Source organism: Panthera onca, chromosome B1, assembly GCF_046562875.1.
Source record: "Panthera onca isolate mPanOnc1 chromosome B1, mPanOnc1 haplotype 2, whole genome shotgun sequence".
NCBI classification, from domain to species: domain Eukaryota; kingdom Metazoa; phylum Chordata; class Mammalia; order Carnivora; family Felidae; genus Panthera; species Panthera onca.
In genome coordinates this window covers 19,750,365-19,775,707 of record NC_138342.1, presented here as the reverse complement: position 1 = coordinate 19,775,707, position 25,343 = coordinate 19,750,365, and the positions used below count along the sequence as shown (strand labels likewise).

The 25,343-nt window shown below is 36.9% G+C and overlaps 1 protein-coding gene across 1 annotated transcript in view; it reads left to right on the top strand.

Moving 5' to 3' along the window:
- DHX15 (DEAH-box helicase 15) overlaps positions 1-25,343 on the top strand; it is a 62,198-nt gene that overhangs the window by 13,413 nt on the left and 23,442 nt on the right. Inside the window, exons 4-6 of the mRNA XM_060655324.3 lie at positions 17,668-17,827; positions 19,861-20,079; positions 25,103-25,270. Of these exons, the coding sequence (XP_060511307.1) occupies positions 17,668-17,827; positions 19,861-20,079; positions 25,103-25,270 (547 nt within the window). The remainder of the gene's footprint in view (positions 1-17,667; positions 17,828-19,860; positions 20,080-25,102; positions 25,271-25,343) is intronic.

Here is a 25,343-nt window from a genome sequence, read left to right as displayed (position 1 = left end):
GCTAGTGGAGTCTCAAGTCATCCAAGTTTAGACTAGTGCAGAGTAGACCTTCCTAGACTTACTAGGTGACTTTTTGTTATGGATTCTCTTTCTTGCTGGTAATATATATAGTTCAGTAGACAATGAATTTCAAAGGTCAGATTTTAGTTACTTTGTGCTGTATCGTAGGTGAAATGTTCTATCACTTAAATGATAGAAAAGTTAAGTGATGCATCTTAGTAAAGGATAGTTACTTTAGAAAGAAAGATGTGTGGGATGAGATAGAAATTATTTGGGGAAAAGGGCTTTTAATGTTAATTATACAGCTATTACCATACATATATTATGAGCTAAAGAGAGGACTCTTTTGTTGTGTAATATACTCTGGGAGTCTCCTCAGATTCCTTTTCCTTTTCCTTTATAGCTGTGATGCATTATTGACTACCATGTGGAGCTTTTTTCTAAAATTTTCTTTAACTCCTAATTCTTTTTTCGTCTTACACTTGTACTCTGCATAAGTCGTAATACATGTTGCCTGATGGTAATTCTTTTGAAAATCTTCCCCTTTTGTTGCTTCTGTTTTTTCTGTGTATATGTGACATTTAAATCATTTTTTAAAAGTGATTTGTCACAATGTAATCTCTTCCCTGAGGTTTTTAAAAGACATTTTTGGAACAGAATGTTACATGGGCAGTGAAATGAGTCATTGATGGCAGAAATATATGCGGTGTTGTAGGGTAAATTATGTATTATGGAAATTGTCAAATGTATGCAGAAGTTACAGTAGTATAACGAACTCCCATGTATTCGGCATCTTCAGCTGTGACAGTCTTGTTTCATCCAGATCCCAACCTTTTCCCAGTCCCATATAATTTGGAACGAATCTTAGACGTTATATATTTTCATCTCTAAATATTGCAGTGTATATAGCTCAAAGATAAAGTTTCTTAAAATACAGCTATGATATTCACAACTTAAAATTTTTCCCTAATCAAAACATCCAATTACTCTTTAAGTTTCATGTCAATTTTTTCTAGCTTCTTTGATAATATTTTATTGGAACTCCAGGTTAAAGAATTCAATATTGTTTTTTTTTAATGTTTATTTATTTTGAGAGAGTAAGCGAGCAGGGGAGGGGCAGAGAGAGGGAGAGAATCCCAAGCACACAGGGCTCTAACTCACCCTGTGAGTTCATGAGATCATGACCTGAGCTGAAATCAAGAGTTGGATGCTTAGCCTATTGAGCCTCCTAAGTGCCCCTCAGTATTGTTTTGTTTTTTTAATTTTTTTTAATGTTTATTTATTTTTGAGAGAGAGAGAGAGCGTGCGCCCGCGGGCCTGAGCGGGGGAGGGGCAGAGGAAGAGGGAGACACAGAATCCAAAGCAGGCTCTAGGCTCTGAGCTGTCAGCACAGAGCCTGATGTGGGGCTTGAACCCATGAACTGAAGAACATGACCTGAGCTGAAGTCGGACGCTCAGGTCTGAGCCACCCAGGCGCCCCTCAATATTGTTTTTAATATAGTAGCTGGACAAGTATTTATTTAAGTTAGTTTGCCTTTTGACTTTAAGGCTTTGTTTTGGTTTGTATCTTAAACTTCATTGGATATTGTTTATTTGTAATTATATAATTGATGAAAGAACTACATAAAATCATAAGATTTTATACTAATTTAAAACGTAGATAATGTCAAGGACTGGAGGAAAATAAAGGTAGATTCTACTCATTTTTAGAAGAAATGATATAATTATTTTGACATTCACTGTATTGAATGTTTCTTCTTTGGTAAGCTACAGTTGAGCAAGGAAAACGGAATTTGGAAACTGGGAGAGAAGAAAGTTATATGCAACACTGGGTCAGAGAGAGAGAGAGAGAGAGAGTGTCTGTGTGTGTGTGTGTGTGTGTGTGTGTGAGAGAGAGAGAGAGAGAGAGAGAGAGAGAGAGAGAGAGAGGAAGTGGCAGGCTTTCAAAAGATATATGCATGGGGCGCCTGGGTGGCTCAGTCGGTTAAACGGCTGACTTTGGCTCAGGTCATGATCTCGCAGTCCGTGAGTTCTAGCCCCGCGTCGGGCTCTGTGCTGACAGCTCAGAGCCTGGAGCCTGTTTCAGATTCTGTGTCTCCCTCTCTCTGACCCTCCCCCGTTCATGCTCTGTCTCTCTCTGTCTCAAAAATAAATAAATGCTAAAAAAAAGTTTTTAAGAAAAAGATGTATGCTTGTGGTTCACTTAATAGGGAATGACAAGTAATGTAAATTGATTTGATCAAAATGAATGTATTTTTGGCATTGTGATGTTTTCTTATGGAATGGTTCTCAGAGGCTATTACTAAACTTAAAAAAAAAAAACAAAAAAACCCAAAACTTAATTTTGGACAGGGTAAGCTTACTGAGATTTCTTCTAGAACTTGAAGAGCTAGAAACTAACCCAAGATTGTCTATAAGTGATAGTAAATCCCATTTAATAGTAAGGAGTTAGTGATAGTTTTGATGATAGGAATGCTTCATCATAAATCTCTAGATATATTTTGTATAGTCATCTATCAACTCATTTCTTGAATACCCCAGATCCCAGATGTTAAAAACAGCTAGAACCTTCTTCTTTTTTTTTTTTTTAAATGTTGACTTAGTACTTTTGAGAGAGACCGAGAGAGTGTGAGCCAGGGAAGGGGCAGAGTGAGAGTGGGAGAAAGAGAATCCCAAGCAGGCTTGATCCCATTAACTGTGAGATCGTGACTTGAGCCGAAACCAAGAGTTGGATGCTTAACCTACCGAGCCACCCAGGTGCCCCGAAAATAGCTAGCAACTTAAGGAAGATCAGTTATAGGTAATTGGGCAGGAAGAGTGAATACCTCAGGCAGCTCTCAGTGTCCTCTGTTAGCTTTTCTCATACACAGATGAACTTTGAGCCACATAGGGAGTAGGAGCAGCAGCCCCCCCTAAGTCAAATCTGTATATAACTTTTTTTTTAATTTTTATTTATTTATTTATTTATTTATTTATTTATTTATTTATTTATTTATTTTTGAGACAGAGAGAGAGAGTGAGAGCGCATGAACAGGGGAGAGTCAGAGAAAGAGGGAGACACAGAATCTGAAACAGGCTCCAGGTTCTGAGCTGTCAGCACAGAGCCTGACGTGGGGCTCGAACCCACAGACCGCGAGATCATGACCTGAGCCGAAGTCGGACACTTAACCGACTGAGCCACCCAGGCGCCCCTGTATATAACTTTTAATGTTTATTTTATTTTGAGAGAGAGAAAGTATGAGTGGGGGAGGGGCAGAGAGAGAGAGGAAGAGAGAATCCTAAGCAGTCTCCAGGCTGTTAGCACAGAGCCCGACTTGAGGCTCGATCCCACCCCTGTGAAATCATGACCTGTGAAATCATGACCTGAGCCAAAATCAAGAGTCAGACCCTCACCTGACTGAGCCAGCCAGGCACCCCTGCATATAACTGTATAACTTTTGACTTCCCCCAAACTTAACTTACCAGTAGCCTACTGTTGGCTTCATCAGTAACCATCAACACATATTTTGTATGTTACGTGTGTACTATCTACTGTATTCTTACAACAAAGTAAGCGAGGGAAAAAGCGAAAATACATTTACAGTACTGCACTGCATCTGTTGAAAAAAATCTGTGTTTAAGTGGACTTCTGTGGATATAAATGCCTGTATGTCCATTATTTAGCCAGGAAAAAAAAAAACTTCTAATTTTGACCATAGAAGGATGGTTAAAGAAGACTAACTACTGAAAAATCTACCTGGGGGACTCAGACTGCAACCATACTCTTCCTGATTTTGTTGTTGAAACTAAACAAATACTTTTTGCTAATTAAATAATTTTGTTTTAAGAGTACTTAAATTAGTGTATATTTAAGTCATCTCTAGGCACATTAAGGGTTTAAAAGTACTTTTTCCGGTGTTTCAGACATAGATACTTAAATTCTGGATTCTAGGTCTAATCCTGTGCTATTTTCAGAAGATTGAATCTAGTGTAAATTAGTATACTCTGTTAGACTAGCCTTAAAAAGCTGTCCTGTCCCAGTAGACAGATTAGTTTTCAAGCCGCCACAGCTAAATGGTTTTTATATTTTGTTTGTTGTGATTTTTGCCTGCTCCCGTCTCTTTTCTGAATTATTCCTTTTGCAATATGTTTATGTTCCATTTACCATTTTGGATGGAAATTACAAAAGAAAACCTAGTGAGATAGCTAAAGAACAGCACCAGTCAGTGGACGATGTTGCCAGGTTTGTGACTCGTCAGTGAAAATTATTTTAATTCACAAAAATCGTGAGGAAGAAGAGGTGATATACTTCTGCAGTGGATTTTAAGAAGCACCTTGGAGTTGTGATAAATTGTAAGAAATAGGTTATTTTATTTTGAGAGAGCAGATGATTTTTTAGGGAATAAAACAAGTTGATAGTCTTGAGCCTTCAGGCAAACATATTTGCAGTTGGTAATTTGGTAGCTAATTTAGTTACTTCCTTTTTGTTTTCTCCCCCAAAGCTGCAAAATTTTGAGATATTTTGCTATTGAGAGAACCTAGTCATTTATGTAAGTCAGTTAATTGAGTGCCTTCTGTGTGTTGGACAGTGCTAGGTGTATAGTGCGGGATGTGCTAAAATGTAGATCTGGTTCTTGTCCCCATAAAGTAAATACTACAAATGGTGATTAGGTTTCTGAAAGAGAGTACTGGGGGTTATATGAGAGCATGATTTGAAAATTCAACTTAGACTGGAAAAGAGAAGGTGGGATTTAAGTCAAGGCCTAAGTTGAAAGTAATAGTTCTCTAAGTGTAGGGATTGGGATACAGGGAGCAGAGCATTCTTGGTAGATGGAACAGCAGTTTTAAAAACTTTCTGAAAGGAAGAAAAAAGCACTTGAGAAGACATTGTAGTCTATATATTCTTTAAAGTGTCCAAATGATTTGTGTATGTCAGCATTTCCATGCCAAATCACTTTTGAGATGTTACAGGACTGGTTTATGGAAAGTATTGATAGTTAAAGATTGGTTTCTTTCTTTTGCCTAGTTGGAGCATAAACTTTGGGAACAAACAGAGTTTGTGTCTATGTCTGTATACTTGTCTTATGCATGGAACTTAAAAAAAAATTCTGAGTTGGAAAAGGCAACAGAAGAAACTTGTCAATACAATGTAGACTGTGGGTAAATCTTAGACATAATTGTGAGACATGGGTAGCTTTTTCATGAAAAGACATTTTCCCCTATTTCTTGGTAGAGAGGGTATAGTGATAGTGTAATTTGGTGTATACAGTTTATAATTTGCCTCTTACTCTGAATCTTTTGCTTTTGGGTATCAGATTCCAAAATTGAAAGGAATCTGTCCCAGGCTAAGGAATTGATCTGGGGTAGTGTTAATGAAACAGAAAGGGTTATGAGTTCTTTATTCAAGGACACGTGTTTGTTCTTTAAGACTGCACCATCCTGAGTTGTTATTTGTGTATATGTAGCTTCAGGACAAGCTGCTGGAGAAATCGAGAAAAGTTAAAGACAGATCATAGTTTAAATCTATAATTGTGAGTGATAAGGAGAAATGAACAGTCTTGGGTCTTAAGATGTGGTAAACTCCTAGAGAGCTTGAGGGAGAAAAATTTTGAACAAATCAGCCAAAGAAGTGCTATTCTACACAATATGGGTCGGAAATTTTTAGCATTGTTTAATTTCCAAAAGGCAATCTGGACAAGAAGATGAAAGAAAATCTAAAAATACTTAATAAATATGAGATTCCAGGACAAACATTGCTACAATGTGGAGCTGGCTGGTGCAGGACCTTTAAGGTTGACGCTGGGGAAGGTTTACCAGGCATTGCCATAGCAGATCCCCATAGCAGATTGTTTGGGGCCTGTGGAAACAACAGTTTGAGGGGCCAGCTGCATAAAGACTACTTAAGCGATTCAGAGTGGGTTTTCAACAAGGCAACCTCGTTATTAAACTGATGAGAAGAGAATCAAGAGCAAATACATCCTAAACCACATCCTAAGATTATAGGGCCAGAATTGTGTCCTAGCTTTGCCACCTATTAGCTCTGATCTTGGCAATGTTAATTAGCCTCCCTGTGCTTACTGCTTTTTCAGAAGATCGAGCTAATCATAACAACTACCTCATAACGGTTGTTCTGAGATAAAATACATTAATTTGTGTACAGCCCTTAGAGTAATTCCTATCGCCCAGCAAGTGCTAAGTCAACATTTTTACTTTTGCTGCTGCCGATAGCAAGGGTAGATTTCCAGTTGGAGAAATTATTGGATCTTATTAACCGGTTAACCCAGTTAATTAAAAAGAAACATAAAAACAACTTAATGAAGTTCCTTTTAACACAGCAGTTGAATTACAATATAGGGGTTTTAACTTGAATTAAAACTTGACATTACTTATCATTATGAAATGGATGAACCCAAATCTTTTAGGGCTGGAGGTAAGCTGTGGAAACAGACCATTAATTACATAAACACATATAGTGTTTATTATTTATATAATACATAGTCACATATGTTTATATAAACCTAAAATATAAATTATTTTAATTATATAAACATCAATTATAAATTAATTTCTCAAACATCTATTTTAGTAGGCTTTGTTCTAATTCAAGTATAGCACTGGGATTAGATAAAGGTAATTTTGACTAAATCTTTAGAAAGGGGTGGTAATAAAGAGTAAGTGCAGTTATTTACCATTTACTTATTTCCTGTCAGACTAAAAACTCGTTATTGTCACCTTAGAGTTAGAATTCTTGGGCTTTTGTTAATTCATAGAAAGCTAACATGATTTCCTAAAGGTATGCATGTATTATTACACTTGACCTTTGTGTTTGACTTAGGTAATTACAAGGGTTTAGTTACAGTAGGCTCTTTGTTTACCTTGCTAACATCTTACAAAATATTACATAGAACGTATGCATTTATACTAGCCCTCTGTGAATTGTGTTGTGAGGATGATAGAGCATTTCTTTCAAAATTTGTGAAAACTTGAGGAATGGGCAGTGTGTTTCGAAACAGCGCTTTAGTTGCCTTCTATTGTTGTTCATTTCTTAGGCATTTCTTTTGCTTGATTACATACGTAGCTGACTGAAACACACCAGTTGTATTTCAGCTGTTTGCCCAAATAAAACTATGTTTTGGATGCCGATCTTAAGCATTTCAGCTGAGAACTAGGAGGCTGTCTATGCATGTGACAAGTGGGGTTTGATGTTTTCTGTTTGCTTTCTTTTTGTCCGTTTTTTGGCATTAGAAATACATTAAAACATTGTAGATTCCACATTATTCAAAATATTGTGTGGTACCTTTCCATGTGACTATTTACATCTAGTAGTTGTCATTGTACTCAATATCCTGCTATATATAGGCTGTTGTGATTGTAGTAAGAGGACTGTTGTTTCGATGTATCAAATTGAACTTGATCCTATATAAATGTTGACTTATCCCATTACAGATGAAGGCAACATTAAGTACATAAAGGAACTGTGCTAGTGTCACCGGTTCTTCTCTGACTTGGTTGGGGGCTTAAGCTGTGAGGCAATTAAGAAGATAGTTGGACTCAGTCACATGAGTTGTGTAGATGATTTCACAGAGACAAGGTATTTCATCTCATTGGAACTGAGAAGGGTGGGAAGGCTTAGGTAGGCCGATTAACTAGGTAGATGAGCTAGGTTTTAAGTAGAGTAGAAGTTCCCACGCTACCTTGGTTCACAGCATCAGTGCTTAATAATGTCTCACTAATTTTTCATGGTAGCCTAGGCCTGAAGAAATAACTAAGAAGTCCGTTTATTTAGTAGTTCGGTCCTAAAAACTTACTAATAATATTTATGGCCTAACAACTTAGTAGCCATTTAAACAAACACCACACATACATCGGGAAAATACTTTTATTTCATTCTTAACTACCGTTGTCTATTAGTGTGATGTCTGCATCAGTCGAACACTGCAGTTTCTTAAACTTTGGGGTCACATTGGATACGGCCACCTTTATTTATTATTCCACACTGATATTTGCCTTATATTTGCTTTTTATTATAGCAACGATCAAAAATTGAGCTTTTCAAAGGTAATATCAAAAGGAATATAGCATAATGAACTACTACTGCTAGTAGTTCCTGTGGCATCACATTTTGAGTGTATGGAAAACAATAATTAATATAAATTGTTTGGAATCATTAATGTGAGAACATAATTAGTCTTCTCTCTGGACTAGGATATCATGGAGCAAATTGAGTCAGTTTACTAATAGCAAGTTAAGTGACCTGTCTATACTCAAAGAAGGAAGTAGTTTTCTCCTGACTGGATGTATAAATAGATGTTAAAGTTATACAGTAATCTAAATTTGGACTGTGCTAGGGGGTTATACATAAGCTGTCCTTCAGGAGATCTTAATATTGAACACAAGTGTATTTGATTTTTTTTTTTTAATGCTTATTTTTGAGAGACTGAGAGAGCACAAACAGGGGAGGGGCAGAGAGAGAGGGAGACACAGAATCTGGAGCAGGCTCCAGGCTCTGAGCTGCCAGAACAGAGCCCGATGTGGGGCTCAAACCCATGAACCATGAGATCGTGACCTGAGCCAAAGTCGGATGCTTAACCGACTGAGCCACCCAGGTGCCCCTATTTTGATTTTTTAAAGTGCTGCGTTCACATGTATCAGGTTTGTAAAGTGTTGTTGTTGTTGTTTTTTAACATCATAAAACTATATTAATTGAGAAATACAGTGCTAGCATTTTGGACACATACAGAAGACTTTAAGTTAGTGATGAATCCAGAAATAGCCAGATCACCTTAAAGAAGTGAGTAATTTCCTATTAAACTGATTTATATGTACTTAGAATAGATGGTCAGTTCTCTTATTTTTGTACCCACGACATATAGAAGTAAATGATATTGGAAGAAATTGTTGGAGGAAGGTAATTTGATGACTTTTAGTAGCTGCTGAATAAGTACAATAGCATTCACTGTGAGCATGTTTAAAAATTGGTAATTGACCATTTCATTATGTTGGTATTGTGAAAGATGGGTAGCGTGTGGGTGTTAGACTCACCATATTTATAGTAGTGAAAAGAGCTGTATTTTATAAAGTCACTATACTATATATGCTTCTTTCTTCTAATATAGTTCCTGGCAAGCGCATGCTGTTTTAGCTTTGTCATTTCTTCTGTTTCCTTTACTGCTGTTACTTAAAAAGTATTTTACTTATAGGGGCTTTAAACAAAAATAGGTTAGATGATATGGGGGGGAAAAGAGAATAAATATTTTTTTTGGGTTATAGTCTTAGAAGTCTTGATTCATTATAAAGAATATTGCACACAAAGCTGTTTGTGTAGCCATTTTAATGTGGGTAGTTTTTATCTTAAGTTTGTTTATTTATTTTGAGAGAGGCCCGCATGCATACATCCAAACGAGGGAGGGGCAGAGAGAGAAGCCCAAGCAGGCTCCACACTCGGTGTGGAGCCCCATGCAGGGCTTGATCCCATGAACCTTGAGATATTACCTGAGCTGAAACCAAGAGCCAGATGCTTGACTGACTGAGCCACCTGGGCACCCCTAGTTTTTCTTTTTCTTTCCTTTTTTTTTTTTTTTTTTTTTTAACATTTATTTATTTTTGAGAGACAGAGCAAGACAGAGCATGAGTGGGAAAGGGGCAGAGAGAGAGGGGGACACGGAATCCGAAGCAGGCCCCGGGCTCTGAGCTGTCAGCATGGAGCCTGATGCCGGGCTCGAACCCACAGACTGTGAGATCATGGCCTGAGCTGAAGTCAGATACTTAACCAATTGAGCCACCCAGGTGCCCCCTATTTTTTCTTTTAATAGAGCCACTCATATGACTAGATTGGATTGTAGTGGGTTAATCTAAAGATTTTAGTAAATAGTAAAATTTATACAACCTTAAACAGGTTCTGAATTATAACTTAAAACTTGTACATTCATTCATCAGTCTGTTAATGTAGGACTGACACCTTTTCCTTGAATACGGACCCTTTGTTTGGAGTTGAATTATGTAGTAAAATGTCTAGATCTTACCGTGGTATTTATAAACTTCACACACTTACAAAATACACAAGCGTTATCTTTCTGGAAATCAAGCGAATTCACCCTTTGAAATTCTAGAATTCCAGACTGCTTTTACTCTTATAGTTATGTCAAGCATTTGATAGTTGTGTGTGTGTGTGTGTGTGTGTGTGTGTGTGTGAGTGTGTAACAACTTTTTCAAGCTTTTCTGAGCACATAGCAGGACATGCATATAAAACTCTTTTCTGTGCTAAGAGTTTACCATTTCATGTCAAGTATAATTATGTTGACCCAACTGGTAGGAACAGAGATGTGGCTATACCACTGTATGTTTTAAAGAGGGTATGATTATCTCGAGGATTTATTCATTAGGTAAGAGGTAATTAAGAGTGTAGCGTGGACTTCTATATTGAGTATTTAACAGATGTCAGACAATTGGTATACTAGGTTCTTTTAAAAACATTGTTTTGTTTAATTTAAACAAAAGCGACCGTATTCTCATTTTATAAATAGAGCATGAGAGAAGTTGGTCTTGTTCAAAGTCAGCTGCCAATAAGAAAGCAGGGACTTGAACCTAAGTTTGTCTTGCATCAAGGATATATTCTTAACCACTGTTACTCTTCAACCATCCTCATTCCTCATCTCCATGTAATTCTTTTATATGTAAGTATTTGGAAAGTGGTAATTGTAATTAGATTAAACAGTACCAGTCATTTATAATAGATAAACTTCAAAGTAGGTACCAAGAATTTCTTTGGGTCATGCTGTGTCAAGTTTTGGATTCTTAAGAAATGCAGTTTTATATTATCTGCATATTTAATTATGCCAGAATAAAGTCTATACTTTGAAAGGTAACCAAATCCTAACAGCATTGTAATGGCACTACATAACTAGGATTTTCAGAACTAAAGATTAACTTCTTCAGTGTTTATAGCAGGGCTGGTGTAAGACGTGGCTGCTGATTTCACTTATATTGTTCTAGAACAGTAAAAATAAAGTTGCCCTATTTCTTTTAATGACTGTATATAGTTTGTCAGATTCTATCGATGGATACTCAGATTTGGGGTCTTTGCTATTAAAAACACTTGCTGCCCTTCGTACCCTCTTAGAACCTTGTCCACGCATTTTTTCACACATGCGTAAATATATGTCTGAAATGAATTCCCTACAAATGAAATTGGTTGGGGCACAGGGTGTCTTTGAATTTTATTAGATTGCCAGATTGCCCTTCATAGATGTATCTACCCCAACCAGTAAATAATGAGCATGCAAGTGTCTATTCCTGTATTCCTTGCTGACACTGTGTTGTGGAACTTTTTTTTAAAAAATTTTTTGTTAATGTTTATTTTTGAGAGAGACAGAGACAGAATGCGAGTGGGTTGGGGCAGAGAGAGAGGGAGACAACAGAATCTGAAGCAGGCTCCAGGCTCCGAGCTGTCAGCACAGAACCTGACCCGGGGCTCGAACTCACAAGCTGTGAGATCATGACCTGAGCTGAAGTCGGAGGCTCAACTGACTGAGCCACCCAGGCACCCGTGGAACTTTTTATATTTGTCAGTATTATAAGTGAAAAATGAAATGTTATTATGGTTTTAGTTTGCGTTTCTTTTGTATGAAATTGAAATCTTTACATGTATTTATAGCCATTTGTGTTTCTTTTTGGATCTAAGACCAGTGCTTTTCTCAGCTTTCCAAAAGTATTGCTACCTGCTTGACTGACAGTCATTTGTAAGGTGGTATTTTAAAATGCATCCCAATCACAGAGAAGGTAAATTTGAAAAAGTGTAGAGTACTATAGGATTAATAAAACTTGGTGTCTGTTCATATTCTTTGCCCATCTTTTTATGGTTAGCTGGCCTTTTTCTTAAAAAAAAATTTGTTTTAATGTTTATTTTTGCGAGAGAGAGAGAGACCATGAGCGAGCAGGGGAGGGGCAGAGAGGGAGGGAGACACAGAATCTGAAGCAGGCTCCAGGCTCTGAGATGTCAGCACAGAACCTGATGTGGGGCTTGAACCCATGGACCAGACTGCGAAATCATGACCTGAGCTGAAGTCTAATACTTAACCAACTGAGCCACCGGGGTGACCTGAGCTGGCCTTTTTGGTATGGATCGTAGGTGCTTTTAACAGAATAGCTTTCTCGATAGAAGTTGCAATTTTCTTAACAAAATTGGCATTCTGTATTTAAGTTCTAATTTTTGCTCCTGTTTTTTTGCTTTGTTTATCACACTTCATACCATGTAGAAACTTGAATTTTATACAAGTGCTTTTAATGAATTGAATTATTTGAGTCCATGTGTTCCACTGTTTACTGTTTTAGTTTGTTTTACACATCTTTGATCAACCTGGATATATATATATATATAATGTATATATAAAATATATATATATTACAAAATATATATATATTACATGTATGTATTTTAGTTTATTTTGAGTGAGAGAGAGGAGAAAGAATCTTATGCAGGCTCTGCACTGTCAGCACAGAGACCTACTTGGGGCTCGAACTCATGAACTGTGAGTTCATTACCTGAGCAGAAATCAAGAGTTGGATGCTTAGCTGACTGACCCACCGAGGCACCTCAATCTGGAGTTTTTTTTAGATGGATGTAAGGTTTGAGGTAGGGATTCAGGAAGGCACACAGTCTCTATCTCAATATATTCCCTCATCAGAAAACATAACACTGAGTTACTGGGGGTTATTTCCCCATATCGACACATTTTCATTACTCATAATTTGAGCATTAGTCATTGAGATTCATTAAAGTTATAAATAATTTGATAGGGTTCATTAAAAATTTAAAACTTTCTGGTGTACATTTTGGGAAACATTTTCACCTTTCTGTGGGATCTTTTTTATGATTCGTTCTTTGAACCAGACCACTTGAGAGAGATTTCAAAAAACTCTTACGTATATGTAAACACAAAAGTAAACAAATAATGCCTTTGCAGTATCTCATGTTTTGCCATACTTGGTTCACGTCAGAATTGGTGATACTGGCTGGTGTGAGGTTTGGCACTAGTTGTTGTACTATGCCATTTGCGTGTGCCCGTTACAAAAAAATACTCAAGTTGATACTACTCAGCACGCTGAGGTTTTCTTTGGTTTATTTTCTTAATTAAACAGGGTTGGAAATAGGAACTGCTTTTGACTTGCTTTCCGAGCATGTTTTTGCTGCTTTAGGCATCTATTTAACATGCCTCTTATTTGCCTTGACTTAGAGTACTGTTTCTCATACTTTAGCGAGCGTCAGAGTCACATGAAAGCTGGTTAGAATAGATTGCTAAGCCTCATCCCCCAATTTGTGATTGTGTCAGGGGGCAAGACCCAAGTTTTGTATTTCTAACCAGTTCTCAGGTAATACAGATGACTTTTTAAGCGAGTCTTTGTTTCAAGACCGGAAAACACTGGATAACAGGGTATCCAGTCAAATGTAGAATTTGACTCTCTTGTGCAATTTTCAATTATTAGTCTGTCATTGAAACTTCAAAATTAGGTAATCACAGTTTTAATAGTGTGACACCCTATTTTTGTGACTGATGCCTTAGTCTGCATAAATACTCCATGATTATTATGAAAGGTGGTAAAACTTAAAAGGAAAATGGTTATAATTTATAGGATCACTAGTACCTGGTTCTGCCTTTTTCTGTGCTCTGTGTTAGGTTATTTATTTATTTATACATACGTGGAGGGCCTCATCTATTTAGTAGTACAGCAGATCATCGGGTAGCTTTTCTTTTTTTCTCAAGGTTAATAAAGGCCTTAATTTCTCTCTCTCTCTTTCTCTCTCTCTCTCTCTCTCTCTCTCTCTCTGTCTCTCTCTCTCACACACACACACACACACACACACACACACACACACACACACCCCTCTGTGCATAATTTAGCAAGGAAAGAAAAAACAAGAATCCATAAAGGATACGAGGGAGCAGTTCTGTTAAAACAGATAAAGTGCTGTTCCATACAAAACAGCATAAAGAATAAGAATCAAGTCACTCTGAACACGAAGAAATCATCTCATAAATCATGTAGCCAAAGTTGCCAGTAAATCTGGTATTGGCTCAATTAGGCAAACTGCTGGATCCTTCCGTCTGTTTTCCTCTCTGTAGCATAAGTAAACGACACTGACAGCGGGCCAGAGGGGTCTAGATGGAAGGAGGAGTACAGAGAGGGAGGAAACCTGGGGATGATGGGTCTGTGGTCTTGCTCCCTGCCTCCCCTCTGGTTTTGAAATAGGCCAGGTCAGTTGGTTGTGGTCTTCATTATTTCTGACATTTTTGACCTGTTGAACGTGGGTCTTGATCTAGACCCTCATCCCCTCTAGTTTGCCAGTGAATATGCCTATACTTTGAACCTCTTATTGTACTTTGAAAAGTCCACAATGTTCCCAGAGTCAACGGCTTAAGTTCATACTAGTATACTTTTTATTTAAAATTTCAAAACCTCAGACATACAGCACACATAGAAGAATTTACTGCGTATAAATATAATACAATGGTAACGACTGCCTCAAGCCTAGTAATCAAAGCATGCCGTAAAGGAGTCTGTGATTGTGGTGACACACAACAGAAGGATTGTCACAAAACTCTCAAGGCCTAACACACCAGTTTTCCAATAAAATATACTTAAGTTTTTCAGATGTTAATAAGATACTCCAGTAGAGACAGAATTAGAATTTTGAAGTGATACATGAGAAAGATGTTAGTTAGATCTAAGGCAGAAATCTGTCCAGGTTTGGCATACACTTAAAGAGGGCATTGCTCAGTTTTCAAGTCAGATGGGGAGGGGGAAAAGGACATAGCTGTTTTTGGAGGACACTTTTATGTGACTTGCATCTGGTGCTGGGTTATTGATAGATCTAGTTCTGTTTCCCTGATGTAAAACAAAAGACCACCTAAGGGTTGGGATCAATTAAATCAGGGCCAAAAAAAAAAAAAAAAAAAAGTGCGGATGACTAACAGCATCCACCGTAGACGAAGAAGGACAGAGAAGAGTAATACTTTTGTTTGTTTTAATATAATCTCTGTTCAGTAGATCACAAACTTTTTTTCCCTATGTTTCCAACTCCCACCCCCACACTAGCTTACTTTTTGCTATTGTATTTATCCGTACATTTTCTTGGGACTTTGAGGAGAGGGTGTTAATGTAGGAGGGGCCCAGGATTGGGAATCAGTACAGTGATAACTAGTCTTAATAAGCTGCTTAATTGGCTTCAAGACCCTGGAAAGATTAACTACTAATATTGAATTTTGTTCATTGGAAAAGCAGCAGTATTGACTGTATTTTTAAGAGACCTTTCAACTTTAAAAATGTAGTTTTTCCTGAAGTTCTCTATAAGCACAAACAGTAAGTTTCTTACATTCCTGTGATAACAGGATAGCAGTAGATAACAGTAGCATCTCGTGGAATTGGATCATTGGGTGATGATCGAATATTGAGGTACTAGAGTAGTGTTGACAGTCTGTCTCTGGAGTCTGGAAGTCTGAGGGTTTGGTTGACCATTTAACTGAGTACATACACTATGCCTAGTTTCTAATAAAACATGGCAAATAGTTCCGTTAATGTACAGTATTGGTGTTCTGCCATTTACACCAATTCTCAGCATTTGTTCTCAGAAAAATATAAAAGAATGAGTATTTGGGTTAACTGTGCTTTTGAATGCTTTTACTTTATGCTGTTGAAGCTTGAGGAGTCTGAGCAGGAAAAAGATCAAAATAAAGAGAGTGGCTTTTTATCTTAATGTGTTTCAAGGAGTTTTCAAGTTCAAGTCTGATCTGTTATCAGTTCTGTGACTTTCTCATATTTTTAGTATGTGAGATTGAAGGTACATTTTTACAGTCTGAGGGTCTTACAGACTGGTAGCTGTTTGGTGGTTATTGCCTGTGAATGCTTGAACTTGATCTAACTGTACCTATTTCACTTCACTTCAAGTAAGTAATGTGCTACTGTTGGAACTATGTATTGAGGTAACTTGCTAATTAAAATGTCTTCAAAAAGATGACACTAGGATTCTATTTTGAAATGAGTAAACTTGGAAACTGAGCAGTATGGTGGTATGAATTTGATAGTATTTAAACAAATATTTATTGTTTGACAAGTGACCAATTTGGTTTTTGTTCTTTTGGTTTTTTTCTTGCCTTGCAAGGCAACAGACAAGCCCTTTGTTGAGTCTGAGGAAGTTACTCGCAAAGTAGATGAAAACTGTATTACGTTTTGCTACTGAGATAATGTGGAAAAGGATTGCCTGTCTTATGTCAGTAATCACATCTGAAGACAGGAGAAGTTCTAAATATCCTCAAATAGATCAAAGCTATTTCAAAGCAACTACAGGCTCTAGTGTAGCTGATTCATGCTCTGTGCTGCACTGTCATTAAGGCATTGAGTCATAGTTTAATTGGCACTGGTTTTTTTTTTTCATGGTCTTAATATAAAATAATCTTGCAGGTAGTGCTGTGTCAACTCCAGAAACGTAGTTTGCTTTAAAAAATATGGCCAAAGAAGAAAGAAGCCTAAAATATATTGAGTAGGATGGGTTTGTTTGCCAAAAGTCTTATTAAATTTAGAATTAAGTTCAGGTGAATTAAAGAGAAGGATTCACTTCTATTGTACATTGTCAATTTGGTGAATTTAAGTGCTCCAACAGATGGCATTAGCTAAAAATACCAAGTTGGTCCGTGAAAGATTAGGTTAGGCTATTTTGTGAAAAGTAGAGACCCAAAATAGCAAAGTCATAAATGATGATTTCAGATTTTTATACTGTTTTTCAATTTGTAAATAAACACATTAATTGAATGAACTGTGACTTCAGCATTTGCAGGTGGACTTTATTTTGTCCACATGCCAAACAAAATATGGTTGTTTTGTGCTAGTGACGGTAGCAGGTGGAGTAGAAGGGATGGGAGATGGCTGCCCATACCGGTATTTGCAAACCACACTTCATCTGAGTGCTACATTAGCCAATTGGTCTTGAACCTTCTCTAAACCTGGTTTCCCTCTCTAGTTCATTGATTTAGCAGATGTCCTTTGCCTTTCTCTTTCATACATATTTATCAGCATTTCTATAGCACTAGTGCTGCCCCTTATTATCCCATGAATGTATTCCTTTTTGTGCTTCTTTGCCATCATTTCATTGAATTGGGTGGGGCTTGGGAAAAGAGATGGTACACTTACATGCTGTTCTAGCTCTTTTGAACCGAGTAGCCTATTGTTAGCGTAAGTGGGGAATTACTCCGGCTTTAAACAAATGTAAATTTGCATGTGGTAACATTTTAGTGTTGTTACAAAACAAGTGTCTTAGTTTTGTTTTGCAGGTTGAATATTTGTGTTTTAAATTTTGTACTTTAGACACTCATTTAAGTGATGACTTTTGCTTTGGTATTTGTGTGCAACCACGTGATCATTATATTCCATAATCAGATTTAAATTTGTTAACACGTTTTCACCATTACGGTCTCACTTGACAAGATTTTGTAGTGTATGACTTGTTTCATATATACTCTTTAGAAATTTTTCTTGATGGTTAATTTTGCAATTGATTATGAAACAATAGCACATTTGTTTTGGGAGAATGTTTAATTTTGATTCACCTGATGTCTTTGCGTTTTATTTTTATGTCATGAAGTTCAGTTTTAAATGCCCTAAATGAACCTTGGCCAACTTTTTTTTTTGTGAATATAGGTATATGACTGATGGGATGTTACTTCGCGAAGCTATGAATGATCCCCTCCTGGAGCGTTACGGTGTAATAATTCTTGATGAGGCTCATGAAAGGACATTGGCTACAGATATTCTCATGGGTGTTCTGAAGGAAGTTGTAAGACAGAGATCAGATTTAAAGGTGAAGTAATTTTTTTACTCATTTATTTCATAAAAAAAAGGTACATATAAAAAACAGAACACATGCTGATTACTCTAATCAACTGTAAAAGAAGGAACCAGTAAGTACCTGCGTTGGCATTTTTCTTTGTTTCTAATATCCTTAGCTGTGTCTTCATTTTAGACTTTAGTATGATTCCACTTTTTAGTAGTGTATTTTGAAGCCAAATCTTTTCCATTTCTTTTTTTTTATTAAAATTTTTTTAAATAAACGTTTATTCATTTTTGAGAGACACAGACACAGTGTGAGTAGGGGAGGGGCAGAGAGAGGGAGGCACAGAATCTGAAGCAGGCTCCAGGCTCTGAGCTGTCAGCGCAGAGCCTGACTCAGGGCTCGAACCCACGAACTATGAGATCATGACCTGAGCCAAAGTTGGATGCTTAACCGACTTAGCCACCCAGGTACCCCCACCCAACCCTTTACTAAATATAGAAATTTCTTCCTATTAAGGATCAAATCTTTGTTCTGTCCCAACATAAACACATCCGTTATAACTTGTCACGTTGGGAAGTAGGAACAACTATACTCAGAACAAGCTGTTCCTCAGAAATGTGTTTACTTAACCTACTTGTCTCCACCAAGGCAGAAGGATTCTGGGTCTTAAAAATTATTATCCTAGTTTGATTTTGCTTCTAGAAATTTACATTTTTAAAGATTGAAGTACTATGAGTAGTCATTGATTAAAACTTAGGAGCCGTTGAAGTTTGTGTTTTGTTTTAATTGAAGTATAGTTGACACACTGTGTTAGTTTCAGATGTGCAGCGTAGTGATTGGCAGTGACAGTTCTGGGTGCTGTGCTCAACTCGAGTGTAGCTACCAGCTGTCACCACAGTGCCATTACAGTACCATTGACTGTATTCCCTATGCTGTACTGTTCATCCCTGTGACCTATTCATTTCCATAACTAGAAGCTTGTACCTCGCACTCCCCTGCACCTATTTTGTCCATCACTCCGCCTCCCTCTTGTCTGGCAGCCACCAGTTTGTTCTTTGTATTTATGGGCCTGTTTCTGCTTTTTGTTTTTAGATACCACATATAAGTGAAATCGTGTGAACTATTGAAGGTTTCAGGAAGGAAAGTCAAAAAGTAGAAATTAACACTCTAGTAGAATAGTTAATGGGAAAGCTTTTATTCAAGTAAATTTTTAATGGCTTCTATAATGTGTGATTTACATGGAGGGAGGGTGACTGCATAGTTTTATATCCTTGGCACCTGAAGAGCCTTTTGTGCTGTGGCTTTTTTACAACAGTGTAGAATATCCCTGTTTAATTTAGGAATTTTTCTAAAGAAGTCATGCTTATTAAAGATGATTTGGAGAGAGGAGAGTAAATTTATATCTGCCACAGATTTTTTTTTATTTTTGCATCCTATGTTTTCTGTGTACAAGGTTGTCATGTCCTGTTTTAATAAACATAGCAGTAGTCGTACTGTTTATTAGTGTTGCTTTTACCAATCCCTTTTATACATTATGTTAACCTTATGTAAACAAATATGTTATGTATTTTATAAACTTGGGTTTTTTTTTAATGTTTATTTATTTATTTTGAGAGCAAGAGAGAGAGCATAAACGGGAGAGGGCAGAGGGAGGGAGGGAGACAATCCCAAGCAGCCTTCGTGCTGTCAGCGCTGTGCCCAGCGCAGGGCTCGATCTCATGACTGTGAGATCATGACCTGAGCTGACATCAAGAGTTGGGTGCTTAACCAACTGAGACACCCAGGTGTCCCTAAACTTTGGATTTTAAGGTATTGTTTCATGAAAATATAGTTTATTTATCAGATATCAGGTTTATTTCTTATTTTTTAAAATGTAAGTGTTTTACTGTAGCTCAGTGTCTGTATTTGATTTTTTAATTGGTTTATTTGTAGGAAGGCTTTTGTAGGCTTTTTTATAATTGATGTATATAGAAGAGTAAACATTTGCTTGTCTTTTTTTCCTGAAGACCATGGGAGAATCCTTGAAGACAACTTTAAATAATTGACTGTTTTCTTTGCAGGTTATAGTTATGAGCGCTACTCTGGATGCAGGGAAATTCCAGATTTACTTTGATAACTGTCCTCTCTTAACTATTCCTGGGCGTACACATCCTGTTGAAATCTTTTATACTCCTGAACCAGAGAGAGATTATCTTGAAGCAGCCATTCGAACAGTGATCCAAATTCACATGTGTGAAGAGGAGGAGGGAGATCTTTTACTTTTCTTAACTGGTCAAGAGGTATCGTCATTGTTTGCTTCATTATTTAGCCTTTAAACATATTAAATTCAACTTTTTAAGCCCAAGAACTTGGCGTATATTAACCACATATTTCTTATCCCATGGTATAAAGTTTCTCTTCAGCCTGATAGCATTTATATATGAAATACATAACCCCTTTGTATACTCTGTGGATACCTCTGTGTCATTAGTGTTAATTACCCTGAGAATAAATTGTTTTAGAATTTCACGATTTAGCAGCTGTAGTCTCGACTTTGGAGAGACCTGGGTGCGGTAAGTAGTGGTGTGTGGTAATTTGCAGTTTTGCTGAGGTATGAATTTGATCCACACGACCCCTATGAAGTCGGGTTGTTATGTTAGCTTGTGAATGAACTTGAGTAACTTGGATGCCCATCCAACGTCAGAATGAATGTTTGTGTTTCGGTTTGGTCATCTGTGTGCGCGCTGAGGATTGTAAGGAATCGTTGAAATTTTTTAGTTAGAATTTACCCGTTTTAAGATACACGTTTTATTCTCAGGTGCTGCATGTTTTAAACTTCTTTCCCACGGTAGCTTTATAGGTGTGCTGTGACATTCTGGAGCTGAAGTGGAGGAAAAAGCTGTCTGGATAAATCCGTTTCAGAGAGCCTTTTGGTGGAGGCTGTTCTTAGAATTTGTCTTCTGTTTCAGTAGGCTTTAGGGGTTTTCTAGAATGTGCTTCTCAAACTGACATACGTGCAGATCACGTAGAAAATTTGCAGATTCTGATTCAGTAGGTCGGGTGGAATCTGAGACTGTTGCTGACAAGCTTCCGGGTAATGCTGAAGCTCCCCAGGTTTGAGTCGCACAGGTTCTAGAGCGGCGTTGTTCTGTTAGACCTTTTTTCAGTGCCACACGTGTTCTGTAACTGTGCTGCTCAGTGTGGTAGTCAGCGGTAGCGTATGGCTTGTGAGTGTTTGAATGTGGCTAGTGAGAGGAAGGACTAAATTTTAATTTTACAGCATTTGAATAAAGAGCTACCTGTGACCACCCTTTTCCTGTTTCAGTTTTTGTATGGCCCATTAGTTAAGAATTTTTTTTTCCGTTTTAAGTTTATTTATTTATTTTGAGAGAGGAGAGAGTAAGAGTGCGGGGGAGGGGCAGGAGAGAGGATCCCAAGCAAGCTCCTAGTTGCCAGCCTGGAGCCCACACACTGTGAGAGCGTGACCTGAGCTGAAACGAGAGTCGAACACTTAACCGACTGAGCCACCCGGGTGCCCCTGTTTTCACATTTCTAAAATGTTGTAAATAAGACCAAACAATGTGCAACAGACAGGCTGTGTGGATGCAAAGCCTGATGGTTTTGGCCCTTATGGTAAAAGGTCTGAACTCTGCCCCAGAACATTTCTCAAGTGTGGCCAGTGGACTGCCTGCCTGGGGAAGGAGAGTTTGTTAAAGCAAGTTCTTGGTCCTGTTCCAGACTTGCAGAAATAGGTGAAACCTGAGGCCAGATATAGGAATCTGCATCTTTGATGAGGTCTACAGGCCACTTTTATATTTCCTTAGGTTTAAAGGTCACTGTCCCAGAGGAATGTTTAAGCCTGTATAATTCCTGTAGTACGTTAATGACACAACTCTGGACAGGGTTGTGGGGAATTGCCCTAGTTCTCCCAGATACCAAACTCAGAGGTCTTCTGTGTGATTGCCTGCCTCTGTTGGAATGTGAATTATTTTATTTGTATTCAGTTTCTACGGGAATGCTTGGTATACATAATATTTGAGCAAATGCTATTGCTTTAAGAGCTAGAAATGTTGAGTAATTGTTTATCCCTGCATTTCTTCAGTATTCATGTAATTTACAACTTGTGTCCCATTGGCCGTGGTTCCTTTTCTATAGAGCAAGGGTTTTCAACCTCAGCGCTGTTTACCTGGTAGTTCAATCAGTATTTTTGTTGTGGGGCGCCCTGTGCATTGTGGCATCTTTGGCCTTATCCGTTAGATGCAGTAACATTCCCTCCTCCGGTTGTAGCAACCAAAAATGTCTGCAGACATTGCCACATGTCCCCTGGGTGGAAAATCATTCCCAACGCAGTCATACTTTTTCTTTTGGGATATAAAACGTGTTGCAAATTCAGTTTTACGGATACACCTCTGCTGCTACTAGTCTTCCTTTCTATGTGTTTTGAATGGAAGAATTTTTATGTATTTTGTAAACAAGAGTACCAAATGCTTTTTTGATGGCATATAAACAGTATGTATGCTCTAATGCAGTGTTTAGGTTGTTGAGGTCTTTTTGTCCTTTTGTATCTGGTCTCTAGTTTCTTCATCTAGAGTGCATAGCGTATTTTCTTAAACGACTTCTTAAAATAGCCATTATATTCAGATAACTAAGCAAATTAGAATTTTATCAAATATCAGATGGTCTCATGAAAGGTTTTTCTATGATTTAACTTCATATACTTGATATTTTGGCAGCCATCCCATATTTGGGAAAAGGGAGTGAGTAAGCCCCATGGTTTTCAGATGTGTGCTGGAGTATATGTTTTCCAGTGAAGTTATTAACTGTAATTGTGAACTAGTTTTGCATGTGCCCTGTTATATTTTTAAATACCCTTTAGGTGACTAGGCTTGAATTTTGAAGATCATTAGGGAGAAAGTAGCAGAGTACCTAATGTATTTTGTTTCACTGATTGCATTTAGTAGAGCTGACTCAAAGACATATAAAATACTATTTTTCCATGGCTGTGAATCTGTGTTACTGTTACATGGTCAGTTAAATGGTAGATTCCTAGAATTCTCAGGACTCTTGTCTTCATAAATTTGAATAGCACCCATAAAATTTAGTTTTCTCATGAAATTTTAAAATGATTTTTTACGAGCATTTTACCATTTTGACCACTTAAACAGTAATGCTTGTGTGCTAATCTGAGTAAATTTGGGTAAAGGAGATCAATCTTAATTGGTGAAAGGTTGGGAAGAATTTGAATTCTAGAATTTCTTTGTGTTATTTTATGTTAATGCATAAAATCTGGACTTATGATTAAAATTAAAAGTCCTTAGGGAAGCTATACTTCTGAATTAGATAAGAGTGATTGTAACTGAAATATCAATTGTTTGTGATATGAAGATGTTGAAACCATTCTTAAAGCAGCACGTTCTTTTACCGTGAATTTTGATGAATAAAATGTCTTTTCCATATGCAGTGAGTTCAGCCTCCTCAAATTACTAGTCCAAATTTATTTATTAACCTATATTAATACTTTTGGAGCTGAAAGTCGTAAAAACTCCTGAGCTTCTGTCTCAACACTCAATCTTGCTCAAAACTAACAGATGGTTGCTTTATGCTGATGAATGTCAATGAGCTTTGTTCTTTTCTGAACTTCCCATGTTGACTGTGGGAATTTGGTAAACTTAAGGAAAAATTTTGTTGCAGTTTTAAAAGTGTTTAGAACTTTGCTTATATAAAAAACGTAAGTGGTGTCGGAATTTTTTCCTCTCAACTTTAGAGATATCTTTATGTCCCATGCAGTAGTGCTTTTGTTTTAACTCTGTACACATTTGACACGTTGGATAGCCTAGTCCAAGTAAAACTGGAGTTACCTTGTTAAAATTCTGGAATCTGCAAATGTACGATTTTGGGTACTTTGTTTTCTGATATATGACATCTGGATGTTTGCTGGCGTTGGACCTTTTATTGTCTGGTCAAATACATGTTTAATTAAGTAAATTAAAAACATTCTGGATATTGGAATTAGTTTTTTCCTATTTTCTTTTTCTTAATTTTAGAAAAAAACTAACTTGGGGCTTATATCCAAATCTTTTTGATTTGGAAGAGATATAATTTTGTATTTGCATACCAGCAGGGGGCATTCTAATCTAGATACAGCATTTAAAAGCTTTTTTTTTCCCCTAAAAATATTTGTTTTATTTGTTGTAGTTTTTCTTTCAATCAGTAGCAGTCTTTGATTTTCTTTTAAAACTTCAGATTTCAAAGGGAACTATTGACATCAAGTCCTTAATAGTAATTTTCTGTGTGATAATTATCTAAGACCCTTATCTGTTTTTTAAGGAAATTACTGTATTTGAACGAGAGGGGAAAATTTTTGTTCTTAAGTGCCCAGAAACTTTGTATTCTTTAGCATGGAAACGGAATTGCGTTTTGATTTAAAATCATTTCAAGGAAAAAAATTTTAGTTTGATGTAATAAAAATACAGACTACATTTACCCGATGCATTTTCCCCCTTTTTTGTTTAATCATTCTGATTTTTAAATAAGAGATACTTTGTTGATAAAGATAGCTTCTGATTGGGTCGTCCATTGGATAGGCTTCCACATTATTTAACATACTTCTGAGTATAACCAAATTAAGGTTTCAGTAAAATTTAAATTTCTGGGTCTCCCTCCCCCCCCCCCCCCCCCCATTTTTAAGTCCCCTTCCACTCCCTTAGAGCTTTCACCTACCTCTCATTTTCTGTCTCCCACACTCTTGAGTAATCATTGTGTGTCTTCTCTTTAAAACCTGGATTTGAATGAAAATGCATTGCGATTATATTCTGTGATGGGGAAGTTTTTGAAGATGCTAAGTTATTTGGGTTAGCCTACTTCTTAAATATCTGTGTTGATACTGTAAAGGTGTTTGTTCTCATTAGGCACAATGAAGCAAATCTTCCATATAATTACATTAGCGATACGTGACATTAAAGCCTAATTGGCTTATTTAAAATATCTAGCACATCAATTTCTTTTAGATTGTGAAAATTGAAAAGGTTATGAGTGCAGTTAAATATTCCTGGGTGAGAAATTTCAATTTTAGTACAATTTGTTGAGAATTAATTAGGACATTTGACTAGAAGAAAAAGAGTGTGGAATGCCAATAAGATAGTTATCTATTTATTTGATTATAGAAATGAAAATTTCTTCAGTAGTTTTGGAAACCCAGTGAGGTTTACCTAGTTTGGATTTACCAAATTCGAAATAAGCTGTACAGAATTAAGATAATGGTAAATACTTACATGTTTCAGTGTGTATTTGTTTTGTTTTTACACTCAGACTTTTATTTTGTAGGAAATTGATGAAGCCTGTAAGAGAATAAAGCGTGAGGTTGATGATTTGGGCCCTGAAGTTGGTGACATTAAAATCATTCCATTATACTCTACACTTCCGCCTCAGCAGCAACAACGCATTTTTGAGCCTCCGCCTCCAAAAAAGCAGAATGGAGCGATTGGAAGAAAGGTTAGCATAGAAATGTTCTCTGTAAACATTTCATTAATACAGAAAGTGTATCGAAGTTTGAAAGTATGAGATA